The 22,227-nt window shown below is 33.8% G+C and overlaps 1 protein-coding gene across 1 annotated transcript; it reads left to right on the top strand.

Moving 5' to 3' along the window:
• The first annotated feature begins 12,752 nt into the window (after positions 1 to 12,752).
• LOC139870884 (uncharacterized) lies at positions 12,753 to 16,195 on the top strand. The gene is made up of 4 exons (XM_071858648.1): positions 12,753 to 15,163; positions 15,247 to 15,316; positions 15,398 to 15,510; positions 15,664 to 16,195. The coding sequence occupies exons 1-4, from the start codon at positions 12,753 to 12,755 to the stop codon at positions 16,193 to 16,195; spliced, it is 3,126 nt and encodes a 1,041-aa protein (XP_071714749.1).
• The last annotated feature ends 6,032 nt before the right edge of the window (positions 16,196 to 22,227 follow it).

Here is a 22,227-nt window from a genome sequence, read left to right as displayed (position 1 = left end):
TACGAGCAGGGAAATCATTTATAGTAAATAAAAGAATGGCATGCATATTGAAGTAACTGTTTGTGGCATGGTCTTTGGTTGTAACTCCGTCAGACCATAGAACCTTCAATTCATCAATCAATGGCCTTAGAAAAATATCAATGTCCTTCCCGGGAGATTTAGGGCCAGGTATTAACAATGTCAGCATGAAGGTTGACTCTTTCATACATAACCAGGGTGGCAAATTGTATGTTGTCAATATGACCGGCCACATGTTGTAAGAAGAATTTGTGTTACCGAATGGATTGAAACCATCAGCAGACAGCCCTAATCTAACGTTTCTAGGTTCACGTGCAAAATCTGGGTACCTTGTATCAAAATCTTTCCATGTTGTACCATCCACCGGGTGACGCATCTTACCATTTTCCGTACACTTTCCAGTAGCATGCCAAGTCATATCTTTCGCAGTGTGTCTTAAGCTATAAAGGCGTTTAAGTCTTGGAGTCAACGGAAAGTAACGCAAGACTTTGTGAGCAACTTTCCTTCCATTAGTGTTTTTATCTTTCCATCTACTCTCATTACATACCGGACATCTGTCCTTATTTTCGTTCTCTTTCCAGAATAGGCAACAGTCGTTCTTACAAACATGAATAGATTCGTATCCTAACCCAATCTTTCTCATTGTCTTCTTACTTACATAGTGTGATGACGGGATTTTAGCATGTGGAAATGCAGACTTGAGCAATGCAAGCAATTGGTCAAACGATGTATTACTCCATTTATTAGCAACCTTCACGTGCATCAACTTCGCCAAAAAATTAAACGAAGACATCGAATCACAACCAGGATATAGCTCGGTTTGCTCAAGTATAGATAATTCATCAAGCTCGTCTGTATCACTCAGTGCATCTGTATCACTCGGTGCGTTCGTGATCTCATCAGTATCCATCGAGTGACTCTCCTGACGAACATCGGTAAGAAGATCATGCAATTGGTCTGTTGTGGAAGGTATGACACGTTCTATTAACGACTTGTTCACCGTGCCACTTCCATGTCTTATAACGTCGGCTAAAACCATAACTATGTATGTGTGTTTCAACCATTTCGAGCGAATGAAAGACAAAGTTGTCACAATTCTCACATGGACAACGACATTTGCCATCTTTATTTAGGTATTCCTTACAACTCTTGATGAATTCTTTTAGACCGGACCAAAATTCTTTTGAAAAATGATTTGTTAAAGTGGTCCAACTCTTATCGATCGACATTTTACTGCGCTTACGAAATTTACAACTAACAATTACTTCAATGTACATATATTGTTGTCACAAATAAAAAAAAATCATATTGAATGCACAAGTACAAATAAAATTAAAACAACAAATTCTATACTAAGGAATGTAAGTAATTTTATGCAGCAAGGTGGCTGTCCTAACCCACATTTTGATACAAGACAGGGGAGATTTAGCATATATATAAGCTAACATCATACTAAGATATTCACATAAGATCATAACGGTATATACAAATTGCAAAATACAAATGACAAGCACAAAACACATGCTCCATATTACATAACAGATAAGTCACATACAATTTGCATCAAATTAGTTTCTACCTAACCAACATAAGATAGCCACCTGGTAACACAAAAAGCTTAATACTCAAATGATTTTAGACATGTTCTAATATTTAACCTTCCCACCAACGTCTACTGTCAACAACATTGCAAATCAGTTTGCTACTTCACATGAATATAATACATCAAAATCAAAAAATACTTTACATAAGGTGGTTAAAGGAATTTGCACCAAAACTAATGTATCTCTAAAACTTTGCAATTTAACATCAATATAATCAATTTCACTTCATTAACTCATTTTATTCTTACAAAAATATACAAAAAATACTACAGATTTAATTTTAGATCTAGAGAAAGAAGTTAGATACTGAGATGTGAGTTACCTTGAAACACTAGTGTATCGCAAGAAGCAGATAATTCAGAGATGAAAATGAAGATGAAAAAGTTAGGGTATTTCACTTTTCTAACTTTTGGATAAAGCCCCTTTTTATATTTTTCAAACTTTTTACTCTTTTAGGCTAATTTGGCGGTATTAATAAATTTGGTGGAGGGAAATCCATTTTTTCGTGAAAATTACAAAGTGGCAGTAGCACCAATTAATATTAATATCATTTTTAATATTTAAGTATTATTATTTTGATTATATTAATATTTATTTCTTATTTTTATCATATTAAGATTATTTTTTATTATTTTTATGATTATCTTTTATTTTTGGGTAACGAGAAATCCAACAAATTGAGTGGAGATGATTTCACTCAAATTATGCATTACTTGTTTGTATAATACAAACTCTCAATGCACAAATTGAGTGGATTTGTCAAAACACTTGTTGAATTTATCATCACCTTTTTTTAGGTAAGGAGTTACTCGGTGAATATATTAATATCAACAAAAAAGATACAAGAGTTAAGCACTGAGTTATAGGACGCGCCATATAACCACACAAACAACCAAGCTTTCGCTATGACACAAAAGCAAACTAGAGCATAAAAGCTCGAACAAAAACACAATCAAGAGATTTTCCTATCCGGCTTTAGCTGAAGCGCACTTGGAGATGATTTCCATTTAAAGCTCATTAGTTTTAATCGAACAATCGAATAGATCACTTGATAGAGCTGTTCCGGAGAACGTCTTCCTTTATTGAACAATTTTCTGTTACGCTCTTGCCACACAAAGTAAACCGAAGCAGAAAAGGGAAGTTTGATAATAACAATTCGGGCCACATTTCGTGATGCAAATGGGCTTAACATATACGCGAAGTCCTTCCGGTAGTAACTAATGACCGGAAATCACAGTGTTGCCTATATATTTGCATTGAAGACAACACCGAATTAATCAGTTGCACCCTTCCTGCTAAAGAGATAAATTTGTTCTACCAACTATTAATTCGAGATTTAACTTGGTCCACTTAGAATTTGAAATCACTGTAAAATAGTTATATTACAATGCTACAATTCCCTTGTTACCTTTCATCGACATTAGTATCATTTTGGCAATATATATATAAGCTTTTGGTAAGAATTGAAATGTTATGAGGGAAACTTTCGGTAGAAAAGCTTGGGCAGGTGCAATTTCATTTGTTGGTATGATCCATCCATGTGCGATATGACAAAAATTATTATACCTGGTCTGTTAAGGTCAAAGAATGATCTTTAAGCCAAACTAAAACACGCACAAGGCAAAACAAGAAAAATGAATCTGTTTTTAATTTGTACTTCGTAGTTGGCAGCAATGCTGTGTTATATTTCTTCTTTATTTAGATTGGCATATGTTTGATGAAGTTAGTCCTACATCCGTTTCCTGTAATTCGTACGACAAGTTAATGTAATCGTTAAGTAACTTATGTTAAATGGATTTGGAAGTGCAATCAGAAAGAACGATCGTTGTAGTAGATTATTATTTTCAATTAACTAAATATCTAATATATAATATGTAAAAAAAAAATCAAAGTAAAAATTAAAAAAAACAACAAGTAATATTAATGTAAATTAATTTTTGACGGATCATGAATAAAAATATAAATACTAATATATAATATTACTAGTTAAATACTTTTTTTGTTTTTTTTGTTTTTACTCTTTAGCGGCGCACAACAAAATGGCGCCACAATAGAGCTGGCGGGAAAATTTTTTCATCTGGAGGGAAAAATTAAAAGGAAAAAACAAAAAGAATATACATTAAGTGGCGATTTTTGTGCGCCACAAAATAGTTGACGGGTCTTTGTTCACCACTTTATTTTTTAAATCAAAAATAAATTCACTAAATCAAATGTGGCGCGTGTTGCGCCACAAAAAGCGCCACAGATGGTAACGTTTGACCAAAACTGTGTGCTCGTTAAAAATTTTGTCTTTTAGCGGCCCTTTAGCTGCGCTTTTGGAGCGCCACAATAGGTATGCGTCACCTGTTCTCATTTTTCTAGTAGTGATATATACAAGTTATTAACATGAATGGAAACCACATCCTTTTGCTTGATTTATTCACTTCTCCCTTTCATAATACAAATAAAAAAACTCAACCTATAAATTATTGTTTTATTCTCTGATTTGATAAGGACTTGTCCTACACGCTGTTGGCTGTTGGGCAGAGAATTGCTGAGACAAGCCTAACTTGACCTATTATATGTTGATTGACATTTATTATGTCTCAAAGTATGGCTTCAATCTGGACAACATTTGTTTTATTTCATTGCCGTCATTTTTCCAAAAAGATGGGTTTGGCGAATACACGGACCACATGTGTTACGTAGAAACAAAATGACAATAATAATTTACTTCTTAGTAATCAGAGGTGAAAATCAATCAACAACTATGAGGAAAAAATGATAATAAATTTGTAAACAATTAAATATGGTGTTGGGACTGGTGGAACAGTTGTCAACCACACCACTACTTCAAGATGTAATTCAAGATGATATACAATTGAAAGAAAAACAAAACAAAGAAAAAGAAGATCTTTGAAATTTTCATGCACGTGGATTTGGATGACATAATTGTATGGACTTTTAAATTGGGTTTATGCGACTTTTGTATGATTTGATTTACCGAATAGTGGCGGTTTGTAACGATAGGAGACGGACAAGTAGTGGGATATTTGTTTTCAGGATTATGGTGTTATTAATTAAGCAAGGGTGCTAATACCATGATAACTAATATAAACGATGTATATATTATTGTGAATCGCTGATTAGTACATGAAATGAGACATATATTGCTAAATACTCTAGCACAGTATAATGGGTTAGGACACTTATTATAATACCATGGTCGTGTTACGCACGCCCATGACATCTTTTATTATGTCCATGGTTGCGTCGCGAAAAGACCATGGACACTTATTATAATCTCATGGCAGCATTGCGTAAGTCCGTGAGATTACTTCATTTGCTCATCGTCGCATACATTCTTATGCACTTCCCTTCTAAAAGTAGTTTCAGTTTCATTCGAGATTTCAACACCACTAAATACTTTAGTACTATTGAAATGGGGACTACCATGATATAAAAATAACTATTAAAAGGATTATTTCCCCTTCAGTGATGCACAGTCGAATGTCGAAAAACCTTTTTTACAGGTTGGTTAGACCCACATACACATCATATTTATTATCTTCGCGGGACGTCTATTCCTTGCGATGAGTGGCTACCAAAGTCTTTTACGACACTGGTTAAGCCCGTAGAGATAACACAGTTATTGAGGGAATTGATCCACGCTATGCGAACTCAGTGTTTCTTATTTTGTGTGTCCAAAAGTTTATTAGCATTATTTATGTTGATTGCACGCACCGCTGCACATGGATACACTCTGGATCTCAAGTGGCGTAGTTTAGTTCGGTTACTAAATCTATACAAAATGGTGACAGTAGTAAAATATTGGTTTGTTTCAAAAGCATGTACACCGTGCAGGACAGAGACCTGCAAAGTCATGACTATAAAATACATGTATTGGTTTACTTGTTTAAATACCCGGACATTGGTTTGGACGGAAGACTCTTGAGTAAGCATTGGCTTGCTTAAAAGACGCATAGTGACAGTGGATTGTCCATGAATATAATTATAATAATGTTTAAAAAAGTCAGGAGTATAAATTTACTAAGCATTGGCTTGTTTTAGCGTCAAGTGCGCACATGCGGACAACATTGGTTTAGCCACAAGAATATATGATTACTTGTCTGCATAGAGGGGTCACTCCCGTCATGCAACATAACATTTATAATATCTATAATGATGATGTCATAAATAAACATTTTCTAAGCATACAAATAATTCAAAATAAAAAAGAAAAATTTTAAAACATCTTTAATGATGTCATTATTTTATATCAATTTTATTAAAAAATAATATGAAATCTTTTATAAAAGGAAATACTAATCTCTCCAAAATATAAGCTAACAAACTCTCATACGTTATAATTTATGTTTCTTCCCATTTTATTGTTCAACAACCATGCTTTTCTTCTTTACAATCAATTTAATCTTACATTCTAGCCTTGCAAATACGATTAGTCGATCTAACCCGGTTTGTTGTTAACTTTTACATTCAATTTTGTTTGATTATATGTTATCAGTTTTTATTTGATGGAACCACGGTTTTGTTTGGTTGATGGAACCACACTTAATACACTCAAAGTTTTATTGATGTTTCTCTTAGTTATCTTATCATGTGGGAGTTGAATATTCTTAATACACTCAACTTAATTACGATTATTCGATTCAACCAGTTTTGTTGTTAACTTTTACATTCAGTTTTGTTTGATTATGTATTATCAATTTTTATTTGATGGAACCACGGGTTTGTTTGATTAATGGAACCACAGTTAATACACTCAAAGTTTTATTGATGTTTCTGTTAGATGTGTTATCATGTGGGAGTTGAATATTCTAAATTTAGAGCTTATTTTTATGAAGAAACTTTGAGTGTATTAATATAGGGCTTAGTATGTTCTTAAACTTTGAGTGTAGTAATATGATATCTATCTATGCATCTTTGTTTATTATTCTGCAATTGATGGCATATAGGATACCGGGTAAGGGAATATCCATTTGCAGTACATAGATACAATTTTTATGATAATTATTCAATTACGAATTTGCGGTATATATCTTATCATTGTAGTGACATCTTTTCTTAAAATGTAGGTTACGACAACATCTATGATGCATATGTACCTATTGTATAGTGATGTTGATGAATTTAGATTATTGTTCATCAACTAACCCGTGAAATCACGAGTCATTCGACTAGTTTATTCTACAAGTCTAAGTTATTGTGCAATAAATTAAGGGAGTTATCAGTCCGCATACAAATACACAAGTGCACAAAACTAGATTTTCAAAAACTACTCAAACATTCAAAATTTCATTTACGAATGATTACATAAGTTTGGAATGATTACATCGAAAAGGAAATATTAAATGCATAGGGCTTATAAGGACGCGCCCAATTGCGTGGAAATTGGTTGGCCGGAAGACACATGAGGTAACATTGGTTTATTGCCCACATGTGCCAAAGTAAAACACTACCCGCACAATGATGATTTTGATATCGCGTAAAAAGTCATGTTTTTACTAACGATATCTACTCAAATCCTACACGAATTTAAGAAAAATAGTTTAATAAACACACTAATCCACTAAGTTTTACTAAACATGACCTAGAAGCTGGAAAAAGAGCCAAAATTAGGGTTTTCTAACCTTAATTTCAAGAACTGACCTAGAAGACCACCATAAAAGCTCAAGATCACTAACCAGAGTTGCTAAAACTTATTCAAGACATGTATATGAAGATCTATCAAGAACCTAGAATCTCATCTGATTCATATACAAATATCAAGAGTGTTCAAGACTTACAAACACTGAAAACACACACAAAACCCTAATCACACAATACTTCAAATACAACTGCAAGGAACATCTAGAAGTAATTCAGGGGATTGTGTGTGACTATTATGAGTCTAAGGAACCCCAAGAAAGTGCATATGCTGAAATTGAAGTCAAAACGTGTACTGATGTTTAAGCAACGTACTATTAGAAACCCGTATGCAACAAACATTGATGCAAGATCAACAACTGGCCAACCAGTTACACCAACTGGGGACCTAGTTGGTGCAACTGGAGACCCAGTTACCACAACTAGAGACCCAGTTGGTGCAACTGGCAACCCATTTCTCACAACTGGCGACACGAAAATCACAATTGACGACTCGGGAATCATAACTAGCGATCCAGAGGTAAGAACTGGCAACCCAAAGGCCACAACTGACGACCTAGGATTAGCAACTGGCGACTCGTGGTTCATAACTGGCGACCTGTGGTTAAGCGACCTAGTTTCACAACTGGCGACCACTATAAGAAAAATGGCTTTATATGACCCTTGTTTTTGGGCCTGCAAGAGTTAGGGTCCTAAAAAACTACTTCTTAGGACACCACTTTTTTGGGGGTTCTATTATAAATTTCAGTAATATCACGGGGTCCTAATAAACTACTTAACTACTTTTTAGAACACTCTCATTAGAGGGTCCCATTATAAATTGACGTTTTAAAAAAGAGTCCTAAAGTGGAATAAATAGGACATTTTAGTAATGGTGTCCTATTTCATGATTGACAGAATTTATTTAAGGTTCTAAAAGGTATAATTAATAGGACACTTATTTTTAAGGTCATAATATCATATTCATATATAACTTTCGACACATAAATTATGTGTTCTATAAAGTACTTTTATACGACATTTGATATTTCAGTCATATTTCATGATTTTTGGAATTTATATAGGGTGCTAAAAAGTATATTTAATAGGACGTTTAGGTTTTGGGCCATAATATCATATATAACTTTATAGGACACTTATAATGTTGGTTCTATAAAGTATTTTTATAGCACAATTGATATTTCGATCCTATCAAATGATTTTCAAAATTAATTTAGGGTCCTAAAAAATGAAATGAATATGACTCTTTGTTTTTGGAGTTCTAATATCAAACTAACATTTATAGGTCATCTTAATTAAGTGTAACATATTGGGACAATTGATATATAATCGTTATATATTGATATTATTAAGTATTATTATAGAAGACTTTTGATTAAGGTAATACCGATGCAATATAAAATTATATTTATGGACCATTGTTGTAATTTGAGTAATAATATTATATTATTCTTACAATATTGATGGTGCACGTGTTGTTTTTTCATCAACAGTGCACATGCAAGCACATGTATATAGTAAAAGTGTACAACTTCATATATATCATGAAGCTTCTATGGGAGCTAGTGGATTCATTGTGTTCTACTCGGAAAGTGAAAGAAACAAACGTGCATATATAAGTTTATGGGAACCTCCCTCTATCAAAAATTAATTTTAGAGAAATGTGAAACTCATGAGCTTATATGTTGTACATGTTGGTGGACCTAAATCGATCCAATAAATGGTATTCGAGCCTGGTTATAACCCAAATGTGTGGACGATGCAGAATGGTAGCGGAGGTTCAAACCGAGATGACTATGGATGTGACCGGGGAGGAGGTCGGGTGTCCGGGTGAGTCGAGATGGTATTGAACGCGTCCACGGAAGTAGCGTGGAATGAATCGATTAAGGGGGTGATTGTTGGAGCTAATCGATTCATTGTGTTCCACATCGAAAAGTGAAAGAAACAAATGTGCATATATAAGCTTATGGGAACCTCCCTCTATCACCAATTGGTTTTAGAGAAATGTGAAACTCATGAGCTTATATGTTGTACATGTTGTTAGACCTAAATCGATCCAATAGCTTCAACTGTTTCACATAATAAACAATCCCCTCTAATCATCTTTAATATCCATATTTTCATCATTTTCAGGGCCTGTAGACATCTCACTTTGCAAATGTGCTTTCACGTCGTCAACATGTGTTTGCTGGTCCAAATCAGATTGTGGTACAAATACATTGACTTTATAAGATTAAAGATGTCAATATATTCAATTTACCGTTCAATTACAGACCATGGAAATGATACAATGACAACAAACATTAAACCTAAATATAATTTAGTGATTTCCAAAACAAAAGAAGAGTCCAGTGATTAATGTGACACAACAACAACGAACTATAGACGGATATTTTTTGTATATGAAATATTGTTATGTTAGCAGTTACTGTGATATAGGCTGTTATAGCATGTTGTTAAATTTAACTAAATATAATTGACGTTGATTGTTGCAAAAGATAGATACAAATGCGGCTTATATATAAATAAACTAGTGACACGGTAGTTGAAAAATTTAGTTAGTTTCAAAAGATTGTTTCTATAGACAATAATTAATACTAACATGAACACACATCGAAATTGTAATGCTCCATCACTACTAGAAAAATGAGAACAGGTGACGCATACCTATTGTGGCGCTCCAAAAGCGCAACTAAAGGGCCGCTAAAAGACAAAATTTTCAACGAGCACTCAGTTTTGGTCAAACGTTACCATCTGTGGCGCTTTTTGTGGCGCAACACGCGCCACATTTGATTTAGTGAATTTATTTTTGATTTAAAAAATAAAGTGGTGAACAAAGACCCGTCAACTATTTTGTGGCGCACAAAAATCGCCACTTAATGTATATTCTTTTTGTTTTTTCCTTTTAATTTTTCCCTCCAGATGAAAAAATTTTCCCGCCAGCTCTATTGTGGCGCCATTTTGTGGCGCACCAGCGCCGCTAAAGGGTAAAAACAAAAAAAAAAAAGTATTTAACTAGTAATATTATATATTAGTATTTATATTTTTATTCATGATCCGTCAAAAATTAATTTACATTAATATTACTTGTTGTTTTTTTTAATTTTTACTTTGATTTTGTTTTTACATATTATATATTAGATATTTAGTTAATTGAAAATAATAATCTACTACAACGATCGTTCTTTCTGATTGCACTTTCAAATCCATTTAACATAAGTTACTTAACGATTACATTAACTTGTCGTACGAATTACAGGAAACGGATGTAGGACTAACTTCATCAAACATATGCCAATCTAAATAAAGAAGAAATATAACACAGCATTGCTGCCAACTACGAAGTACAAATTAAAAACAGATTCATTTTTCTTGTTTTGCCTTGTGCGTGTTTTAGTTTGGCTTAAAGATCATTCTTTGACCTTAACAGACCAGGTATAATAATTTTTGTCATATCGCACATGGATGGATCATACCAACAAATGAAATTGCACCTGCCCAAGGTTTTCTACCGAAAGTTTCCCTCATAACATTTCAATTCTTACCAAAAGCTTATATATATATATTGCCAAAATGATACTAATGTCGATGAAAGGTAACAAGGGAATTGTAGCATTGTAATATAACTATTTTACAGTGATTTCAAATTCTAAGTGGACCAAGTTAAATCTCGAATTAATAGTTGGTAGAACAAATTTATCTCTTTAGCAGGAAGGGTGCAACTGATTAATTCGGTGTTGTCTTCAATGCAAATATATAGGCAACACTGTGATTTTCGGTCATTAGTTACTACCGGAAGGACTTCGCGTATATGTTAAGCCCATTTGCATCACGAAATGTGGCCCGAATTGTTATTATCAAACTTCCCTTTTCTGCTTCGGTTTACTTTGTGTGGCAAGAGCGTAACAGAAAATTGTTCAATAAAGGAAGACGTTCTCCGGAACAGCTCTATCAAGTGATCTATTCGATTGTTCGATTAAAACTAATGAGCTTTAAATGGAAATCATCTCCAAGTGCGCTTCAGCTAAAGCTGGATTGGAAAATCTCTTGATTGTGTTTTTGTTCGAGCTTTTATGCTCTAGTTTGCTTTTGTGTCATAGCGAAAGCTTGGTTGTTTGTGTGGTTATATGGCGCGTCCTATAACTCAGTGCTTAACTCTTGTATCTTTTTTGTTGATATTAATATATTCACCGAGTAACTCCTTACCTAAAAAAAGGTGATGATAAATTCAACAAGTGTTTTGACAAATCCACTCAATTTGTGCATTGAGAGTTTGTATTATACAAACAAGTAATGCATAATTTGAGTGAAATCATCTCCACTCAATTTGTTGGATTTCTCGTTACCCAAAAATAAAAGATAATCATAAAAATAATAAAAAATAATCTTAATATGATAAAAATAAGAAATAAATATTAATATAATCAAAATAATAATACTTAAATATTAAAAATGATATTAATATTAATTGGTGCTACTGCCACTTTGTAATTTTCACGAAAAAATGGATTTCCCTCCACCAAATTTATTAATACCGCCAAATTAGCCTAAAAGAGTAAAAAGTTAGAAAAATGTAAAAAGGGGCTTTATCCAAAAGTTAGAAAAGTGAAATACCCTAACTTTTTCATCTTCATTTTCATCTCTGAATTATCTGCTTCTTGCGATACACTAGTGTTTCAAGGTAACTCACATCTCAGTATCTAACTTCTTTCTCTAGATCTAAAATTAAATCTGTAGTATTTTTTGTATATTTTTGTAAGAATAAAATGAGTTAATGAAGTGAAATTGATTATATTGATGTTAAATTGCAAAGTTTTAGAGATACATTAGTTTTGGTGCAAATTCCTTTAACCACCTTATGTAAAGTATTTTTTGATTTTGATGTATTATATTCATGTGAAGTAGCAAACTGATTTGCAATGTTGTTGACTGTAGACGTTGGTGGGAAGGTTAAATATTAGAACATGTCTAAAATCATTTGAGTATTAAGCTTTTTGTGTTACCAGGTGGCTATCTTATGTTGGTTAGGTAGAAACTAATTTGATGCAAATTGTATGTGACTTATCTGTTATGTAATATGGAGCATGTGTTTTGTGCTTGTCATTTGTATTTTGCAATTTGTATATACCGTTATGATCTTATGTGCATATCTTAGTTTGATGTTAGCTTATATATATGCTAAATCTCCCCTATCTTGTATCAAAATGTGGGTTAGGACAGCCACCTTGCTGCATAAAATTACTTACATTCCTTAGTATAGAATTTGTTGTTTTAATTTTATTTGTACTTGTGCATTCAATATGATTTTTTTTTATTTGTGACAACAATATATGTACATTGAAGTAATTGTTAGTTGTAAATTTCGTAAGCGCAGTAAAATGTCGATCGATAAGAGTTGGACCACTTTAACAAATCGTTTTTCAAAAGAATTTTGGTCTGGTCTAAAAGAATTCATCAAGAGTTGTAAGGAATACCTAAATAAAGATGGCAAATGTAGTTGTCCATGTGAGAATTGTGACAACTTTGTCTTTCATTCGCTCGAAATGGTTGAAACACACATACATAGTTATGGTTTTAGCCGACGTTATAAGACATGGAAGTGGTACGGTGAACAAGTCGTTAATAGAACGTGTCATACCTTCCACAACAGACCAATTGCATGATCTTCTTACCGATGTTCGTCAGGAGAGTCACTCGATGGATACTGATGAGATCACAAACGCACCGAGTGATACAGATGCACTGAGTGATAAAGACGAGCTTGATGAATTAGCTATACTTGAGCAAACCGAGCTATATCCTGGTTGTGATTCGATGTCTTCGTTTAATTTTTTGGCGAACTTGATGCACGTGAAGGTTGCTAATAAATGGAGTAATACATCGTTTGACCAATTGCTTGCATTGCTCAACTCTGCATTTCCACATGCTAAAATCCCGTCATCACACTATGAAAGTAAGAAGACAATGAGAAAGATTGGGTTAGGATACGAATCTATTCATGTTTGTAAGAACGACTGTTGCCTATTCTGGAAAGAGAACGAAAATAAGGACAGATGTCCGGTATGTAATGAGAGTAGATGGAAAGATAAAAACACTAATGGAAGGAAAGTTGCTCACAAAGTCTTGCGTTACTTTCCGTTGACTCCAAGACTTAAACGCCTTTATAGCTCAAGACACACTGCGAAAGATATGACTTGGCATGCTACTGGAAAGTGTACGGAAAATGGTAAGATGCGTCACCCGGTGGATGGTACAACATGGAAAGATTTTGATACAAGGTACCCAGATTTTGCACGTGAACCTAGAAACGTTAGATTAGGGCTGTCTGCTGATGGTTTCAATCCATTCGGTAACACAAATTCTTCTTACAGCATGTGGCCGGTCATATTGACAACATACAATTTGCCACCCTGGTTATGTATGAAAGAGTCAACCTTCATGCTGACATTGTTAATACCTGGCCCTAAATCTCCCGGGAAGGACATTGATATTTTTCTAAGGCCATTGATTGATGAATTGAAGGTTCTATGGTCTGACGGAGTTACAACCAAAGACCATGCCACAAACAGTTACTTCAATATGCGTGCCATTCTTTTATTTACTATAAATGATTTCCCTGCTCGTAGTAGTTTGTCCGGTTGGAGTGGTCAAGGATACATGGCATGCCCTACATGTAATGTCGACACTCCATCTAAACGTGCTTTGACTAAAATCATTTATATTGGTCATAGAATGTACCTATCCATTAAAAATAAATTGAGGTTTTCCAAGTCATTCGATGGAAAAAACGAGACTAGGCGTCCTCCTCGAAGAAGAACAAATGATGAGATCTTAAAACAACTTGAAAATGCGCCTGATCCTGATCCGGGAAAATACGGGGGTAAGAAGAGAAAACGTGATTCAACGGTTGAGGGTAACTGGAGTAAAAAATTGATTTTCTACGAGCTTGAGTATTGGTCTTCTGTTGAATTAAAACATAATCTAGATGTTATGCATATCGAAAAAAATGTGTGTGAGAGTTTGTTGAATACTTTGCTAATGAACAAGGAAAAATCAAAAGACACGTTGACAGCAAGGAAGGTGTTAGAAGAGTGGGGTATTCGCAAAGAATTGTGGCTAAAACCACTCGGTAATGGTAAGTCGTTAAAACCTCATCCTAAGTACTCTTTCTCATCTGCCGACCGGAATGAATTTTGTAAATTCATTAGACAAGTTAAATTACCTGATGGGTTTGGCTCAAACTTTAAAAATAAAGTTATTGAAAATTATACCAAGATAGCAGGGCTCAAGTCTCATGACCATCATATAATGATGCAACATTTGCTTCCTGTTGGTGTTCGAGCGTACTTAGACACATCTATTTCAACACCAATAATTGAGCTTTGCTTGTTCTTTAAGCAACTTTGTGCTCGAACCTTGATGATGTCTGACATGGAAGATGCCAAAGTTAAGTTGATTAACATTTTGTGCTCGCTCGAGCAAATCTTCCCTCCGTCATTTTTTGACATAATGATTCATTTGGTTATGCATTTGCCTGAAGAGGCTATTCAAGGTGGTCCCGTTTACATGAGGTGGATGTATCTATTTGAAAGATACATGAAAAAGTTGAAAAATTATGTAAGAAATAAAGCTAGGCCCGAAGGTTCCATTGCTGAGGGGTATGTTGCAGACGAGGCCTTAACTTATGCCTCAAGGTATCTTCATAACGTACAGACGCGATTTAATAAGCCTGACAAAAATGCGGACGCTCCAATTCCCTGCCGTGAGTATTATGTATTCCAATCAGTGTGTACACCTATCAGTAAATGTGTAGAAAAACTGGTGGATCGCACACATCAAACTAAGATAGATTGGTTTGTTCTTAACAACAGTTCCGAGATCGACAACTACAAGAAGTAAGTGTTTCTTTTTTTTCGAAATGTCTTTTAGTAAGTTAATTATCTTTTCATAATTATACTAATATCCAAAATATGTACAGTGAATTCAAAGATGAAATGCCGCGGGGAACTAATATAGAAAAAGAGTTTCCTGAGTGGTTTAAAAACAAGGTAAACTCGTTGCATACATTACGCTTTCCAAATCATGATTAACTATTGTCTAAATTTCGTCTGACCTCGTCTTTTCTATAGATCAAGCGTCTTCGCGTAGCTGATGAATCTCAATGTGGTAATGAGTTATTTTCTTTGGCAAATGGACCATTACATATAAACTCTTACACCGCTTGCATTGTTAACGGTGTGAGGTTTGTGGTTCACAGTTGAGACTTACGCCGAACAAAACAGAATAGCGGAATATCAACTACCGGTCCTGATGGATCTTTGTTTTATGGTGTGTTGGAGGAAATTTTGGAGCTTTGTTATCTGTGGGGTCATAAAGTTGTTTTATTTCGATGTAGATGGTTCAAAACCGATAAAAATGGTCGTATCATCAAAAATAACTTAACAAATATTTCTACTCAACATGAATGGTATAAAGAAGATCCATACCTCCTTGCTACACAAAAAAATCTAGTCTTTTATCTGGATGATCCTAGTAAAAGAAAGGGTGGTTCGAGTAAATATTGGAAGGTGGTTCAAGAAGTCCACCATCGGAACACCTGGGATCGAGATATCCTCGGAGCCGATAACGAATTAGATCTTATACATGGTAGCACTTCATCCGATATTCGATTGTCTGCTAACTTGGAGCCTTTGCCTCAAACGAACTTGAGTAGATACGAAACAACGGTAGATGATGATGATATGCTTGGCACAGAAAATGACAATGCTGATGAAGACAATGAGGAGACAGATGAAGACGTAACCGAAGTCGCTGTCGAAGACATGACCAGAGTTGAAGAAGTAGACGAGGATGCGGACGAAACTGACTGGGCCACAGACGACGATGAAGATAGTGATCATGATTCTGTGCATTATATTAGTGACTGATCTTGTATTGTGATTGTAAAAGAAAATATATTTTGATCATTATATTATATCTAATTTTGTTTGAGTTAGTTATATCTGTAACAAATATGTTCACTGATTGTATATCTTTATTGGGGAATGTTCGTATATACCTTTACACTTTTTACAGATGGCAGATGTTGGTTATCGCAACCATGACGGGGATGGAGATAATGACCCACCAGGTGGCGGTTCTCCGGAATTACCGCGTGATTGTCAGGCGAGTGGTCGACGTAAGTAAAATTATCTCGGTTTAGCTTTGATAAAATATTATGTATATATATGTACATATATATATACTAACGATTATTTATGTATATGTATGTATATGTATATATATATATACATACATACATACATACATACATACATATACATACATATACATAAATAATCTTTAGTATATATATGTACATATATATACATAATAACTGTTAACTATATATACACACTCACTATATTAATGATTTGTTATTTAAATTCGTAGCCCCGGTTCGCGGGAAGTCCCGCAATGTGGGATTAAAGGCTAGTGTGGCTAGGCATAAAAGTTTGGCCCCAATAGAGTTTCTGATTGATAAGAGGGGTGCGTTCAGCCCGTCGGGTGACAACGGAAATCAATTTCGTTCCGCTGTAGGGAACGCAGTGACAAAAATACCGTATTGTTATAAAGAGTGGAAAACAATCCCAAAGGAGGACTATGAGCATCTAATCCCTGAGTTGGAGGTTATACTTTTGTTAACTTTTTTGTAAAAATGTTTAAGTATATATAATGACCTAACTAGCTGTTTCTTCAAAACTTGCAGACTTTTTTTAACCTACGACCCCACTTAGATGGGCCACATGGTCAACTGATCACAAAGGGGATAAACAAATTAGCTCAAAAATATTACCGACATCAAAAGAGCAGTTTTAAAAGGAATTTTTGGGTTAAAAAAGGAGGACTTGAAAACCCAGTCCTTAGAAATCAACCACCTGAGGGTTGTCAAATGATCGCCACTGATTGGCCAAAGTTCGTGGAAATGATGATGGATGAACATTATCAGAATTTATCAAAAACTAACAAAAGATGTCGCGAAAATCAGGCTCCAACTCGACAGGGCAGGAAGTCATTTGCCCAAAACTGCTATGATAATGTAAGTGTCTATATCTCTAAATGAGTAAATGTATATCTATTTTTTTAAATATCATATAGGTACATATATATATATATATATATATATATATATATATATATATATATATATAATATATATATATATATATATATATATATATATATATATATATATAATGTTATTTATATACATGTAGATAATATATACAGATTGTTATATACAGATTGTTATATATATATATATATATATATATATATATATATATATATATATATATATATATATATATATATATATATATATATATATATATATATATATATAGCTGTACAGGATCGGTTAATGCTGCTGTATACAAGATCAGTTGCTGTTATATATATATATGAATATGAATAATTTGATCGACTCGTTTATAGAAAATTGTGTTCGATAAGTGTGTGTATGTGTGTATATATATTATTGTATGGTAAGTATAACTTCATTTCACTTATATACAGCGGGACAAGACAACCGGGGAGTTAGAGAGCCCCATTGATCAATATAAACGGCTCAACTCCTACGAAATTACTAAAGAATTTCGTGAGCAGCTGCATGCCGATAATCATGTAAGTAATTGTGCTACTTAAACTATACATAACAGTTTAGTATGTATATGTACATATATATACATAACAGTAAGCATATATATATATATATATATATATATATATATATATATATATATATATATATATATATATATATATATATATATATATATGCATAACAGTATGTGTTGCTTCCTTCTTTCGTAAATTGATATAAACAATAAACATCGGCTAAGTTTTTGTAACCATGCAGGCCCGTATGGTAGAGTTGAGGAACCAACAGCGAAACGTGGAAAACCCCCTTACTGAAACTGAAATTTTAGAAGTGGTATTGCGTCCACGACATGGTTGGCTACGTGGCATTGGCCTAAAAATTTCCACTTCGAATACGTCCATGGCATCCTCCTCCACTCAGACTAGCCAATCGAATGGACGGATGTACACTCAATTGCAAGTTGATAAAATGTTAGCTCATTTAGAAGCTAAAACGCAAAAGAGGATATTTAAATCAACTGCACCACTATACAAACTATTGGGGAAAAAACCAATTGTGATAGAAGATAGTGAGGAGGAAGATGACGACGAGGAGGAAGATATTGGCAACGAGGAGGAAGATGTTGGCTACGAGGAGGAAGATGAAAACTGAAAATTGGAAATGTTTGTGGCGATTGGAATCTTTTGAACAATTAGTGTTAACTCTTTAAGTCATCTTTTGAACAATTAGTGTTAACTCTTGAACTTATATTGTATGTTAGCATTTGACATCTATTTAACGCTTTAAACTTTTTGTTGATGTTATATTATGTTGATATTGCGATTATTTAAAATGTTAAACAGGTTTTGATTTTGATGTATGTAAGCCCGGAATTCTGGGCTGGCAGTAGCAAATACAACAAAATGCTGCCAATTTTTTTTAACTCTTTAGCGGCGCTATGTGCACCACAAAATAGCGCCACAAAAGGGTCAGGTTAATTAGTATTTATGTAAATATTTAAATAAAATTAAAATCAAAAGCGGCGCTTTTTGCGCCACTAAAAGGTCGTCACATAATAATTTCTTTATAATTAAAATTTATTTATATAAAATCAATTGTGGCGCTTGTTACGTCACAAATTTGCGCCACTAAATGCTAATTTAATTTCTTTTATCTTTTAATAAAAAAGTTGTGGGTCCCACTGAAAGCGCCACTTAAAAGCGCCATAAAATATCTAAAGCGACGAGGTTTAAGTAGCGCTCGCAAAAGCGCCACAAAAGCGCCACGATAGATCTACAGCGGCGCTTTGATACCCAAAAGTGGCGCTATTTTAGCGCCGCTAAAGGTGATATTTCCTGTAGTGTATACAGCTTTAGATACCAACGTGCAACCTAATATTCAGGAACTGACTACTACTAAACAACTCCACTATTGACCCATTATTCTTGCTTACTTCTCAGTCAATAGCTACCCATTCAAAATACTAGTTCAAACTGAAAACTAAACATAACATAATAACTAAAGACTTATACTTATTAAATTCTAGAAAATAAGCAAACTTATTAAACCTACGAACCAATTAATTCCAACAATCACCCTCCTAAATAGTTTGTATCTTCATCAAAGGAGTATCGGTTCTTCTTCTCGAATCAAGTGGGATTCTTTGTCGTTCAATTTTGTGCACTCATTTTTGAAGTGTTCATACTCTTCACACTCATAGAACCTAAACCCACTATTGTCACCTCGACCCGAGCATCTTCCTCGGCCTCTACCACCTCTTTCATAGATCCTTCCACGTCCCATTCCTTTTCCACTTCTTTCACCATACTTTTGTTCACTTTCCAACAAACGTTTATTTTGTTCTTCATCTTTTTCTACATGAATTAGAAGCCTTTCTTCATAAGCTTTCACACTTCCAACCGCCTCTTCAAACGAAATTTTAGCAAGGTCCGAATATTGTTCAATGGGAACTACAATTGGAGAGCATTTCTTTGGAACTGAATTGAGAAACTTTCTTACAATCACCTCCTCTTCAAGGGTAGAACCAAGATTTTGAATTTATGTTATTTATCTTTCTGGAAAAGCCATTGATTGATTCTCCTCTTTCATCTTTAGCATTTCCAATTCATTTCTCAACGTTTGCAACCTTGCCTTTTGCACCAACTCAACCCCTACATACCTGATGTGTCAAAAGTGTGTGCAGTAGTGCTTAACTTATCTTTCAACTTTTAAATTTATAAAACCTTTATTAATACACTTTAACACCCTAACGAGCAACAAAACCCGATCAGATGTAGTATTTTAGGTTATCGTCCCAAGAGAGCGTAGATGCGGATAAGAGTTGTTTTATTTAAATAGTTTAATTCTTATTAAAGAATTAAAGATAGATTTTTATGTCTTTTATATGATAGATTCTTATCTCTTAGGAAAGAAATGTTTTAAAGATAAACAAAATAATAAAACAAAACAAGGAATTGAAGATTTAAAATAAACAGATAAAAGTAAAGCAGTTACACGAACAAATAACTCATACGAAAATCATATTAGGCAAGTTTCATAACTTATATTAACACAAAGCAGAATAATAATCATATATCAACTATTATCCCTTACTAGGCTAAGTCAAGTGTTGCATATCATTTAATAAGTAGGACTTAAAGCATATGCTAGACACGTGATGTGCATGACTAACATCTCAATTCTTCATATTTAATTCAATTACATAATACATATCAATCTTGTGATGAGGATCAACATGCAAATAGACTGATAAATTATATAAGCTATTAAACACCAAGTAGATCAACTCAAGTTACTAGCTGAAAGTCAATTACTATTAAGTTCTCATGCAATCATTAATTAAACAAATCCAAACAAAGGTTCTTCGATTAAGCTTAACAATATCAAACTTTATTATATAAGCATAATTCCAATTAAACAATTTTATCACTATTAAGCTTTTTGACCTAGTTGCATGCAATTCAATTTAACAAGTTTGATGGACTAGATATAAACAAGTAGCATGAATCGAATAGTAGATCATCGGATCAAGTACTAATCAATCCTAAAATTATGTTATCTCATCATTAAGCATAGCAACAAGTATATTCAAGCAAAACAGATTCGAAACAGTTTAAATATCATTACAGAAACTCAACCATACAGATATGGAAAAGAACCAGAAACTGTACGGATGAAGTACACGAAGCCGGCGGCTTTATTTCATTCAAGCCGGCGGCTTGGACTGGTGAAGTCGGCGGCTTCATCTGATTCCCAGATGAAGTTCAGTTTTCGTCCACGTAACCACTATGAACGTTTAGTTCATAGCAGAAGAAGAACAGAAATTATTAAAATAATAAAACAGACTAAACAATAAAGTAAAGATAGAATCATACCTTAAAAAGTTAGATGAAAAGAACTTGAATAATTAACTTGAATGATTCTTGATTACAATGAAAAATAAATCTAATCTAAGGGTTTTAGAGAAAACCCTAAAAGAAAAACGAAACTAAACTGAATTGTATTGAGTTGTAAATTGAAAACTGTAACAGGAACCCTCTATTTAAACTGTTTAAAATCGGTGGCCAAGCCGGCGGCTTCAGGATGAAGTCGGCGGCTTCCTTGAGTCGGTGACTTCTTTTGCAAGTAAACCTTGATTCGCAAGCTCAAAACGCATAACCGTTATAATTAAGCCGGCGGCTTTGATGGCAGGCCGGCGGCTTCAGTGATCCGACAATCTTTCTGATTTTGTTTCCATTTTTACATGAACTTGGTCGACAAGTCGAGAAACCGTGTCCAGTAGGCTGGCGGCTTTAGGGTGAAGCCGGCGGCTTTATATGCTTTTTACTTGATCAACAAGTTCATCTAATTCTGCGAGTAATTCTAGAATATTCTTGCACATTCACTACAAAGTCGGCGGCTTCCTTGAACCCTGGTCAGCGGCTTCATAGCCTTTTATGCAGTTTTCTTTGTTTTTGATCCTGTTTGATACATAACTTTGATAAAATCATTAGAATTACCTTTTTCCCATTTTACTCATTTTAGTGTGTTTTAGGATTAAAATGTCTTTATAATACTAAGATAACTCCTCAAAATGTTATCAAAAAACAGTATAATTTAGGATTTATCAAATCCTCACACTTAAACTTTTACTTGTCCTCAGGTAAACCTTATAAATCATATCACTTTAAATGGGTATAAAGTAAAATTGCAAAATCAAAAATATGTCTTAATAAGAATTTAGTTTTTATTATTCGTAAGAACTAGTCTGAACCAGATCAAGGATTACAAGTAGTCCTAATGTTTATTAAGTCAAATTTATACAAGTTGGTCATCATT

This window comes from Rutidosis leptorrhynchoides, chromosome 10, assembly GCF_046630445.1.
Source record: "Rutidosis leptorrhynchoides isolate AG116_Rl617_1_P2 chromosome 10, CSIRO_AGI_Rlap_v1, whole genome shotgun sequence".
Lineage (NCBI taxonomy): Eukaryota > Viridiplantae > Streptophyta > Magnoliopsida > Asterales > Asteraceae > Rutidosis > Rutidosis leptorrhynchoides.
Note: the sequence above shows the minus strand (reverse complement) of the source record. Positions and strands in the feature narration are given on the sequence as shown.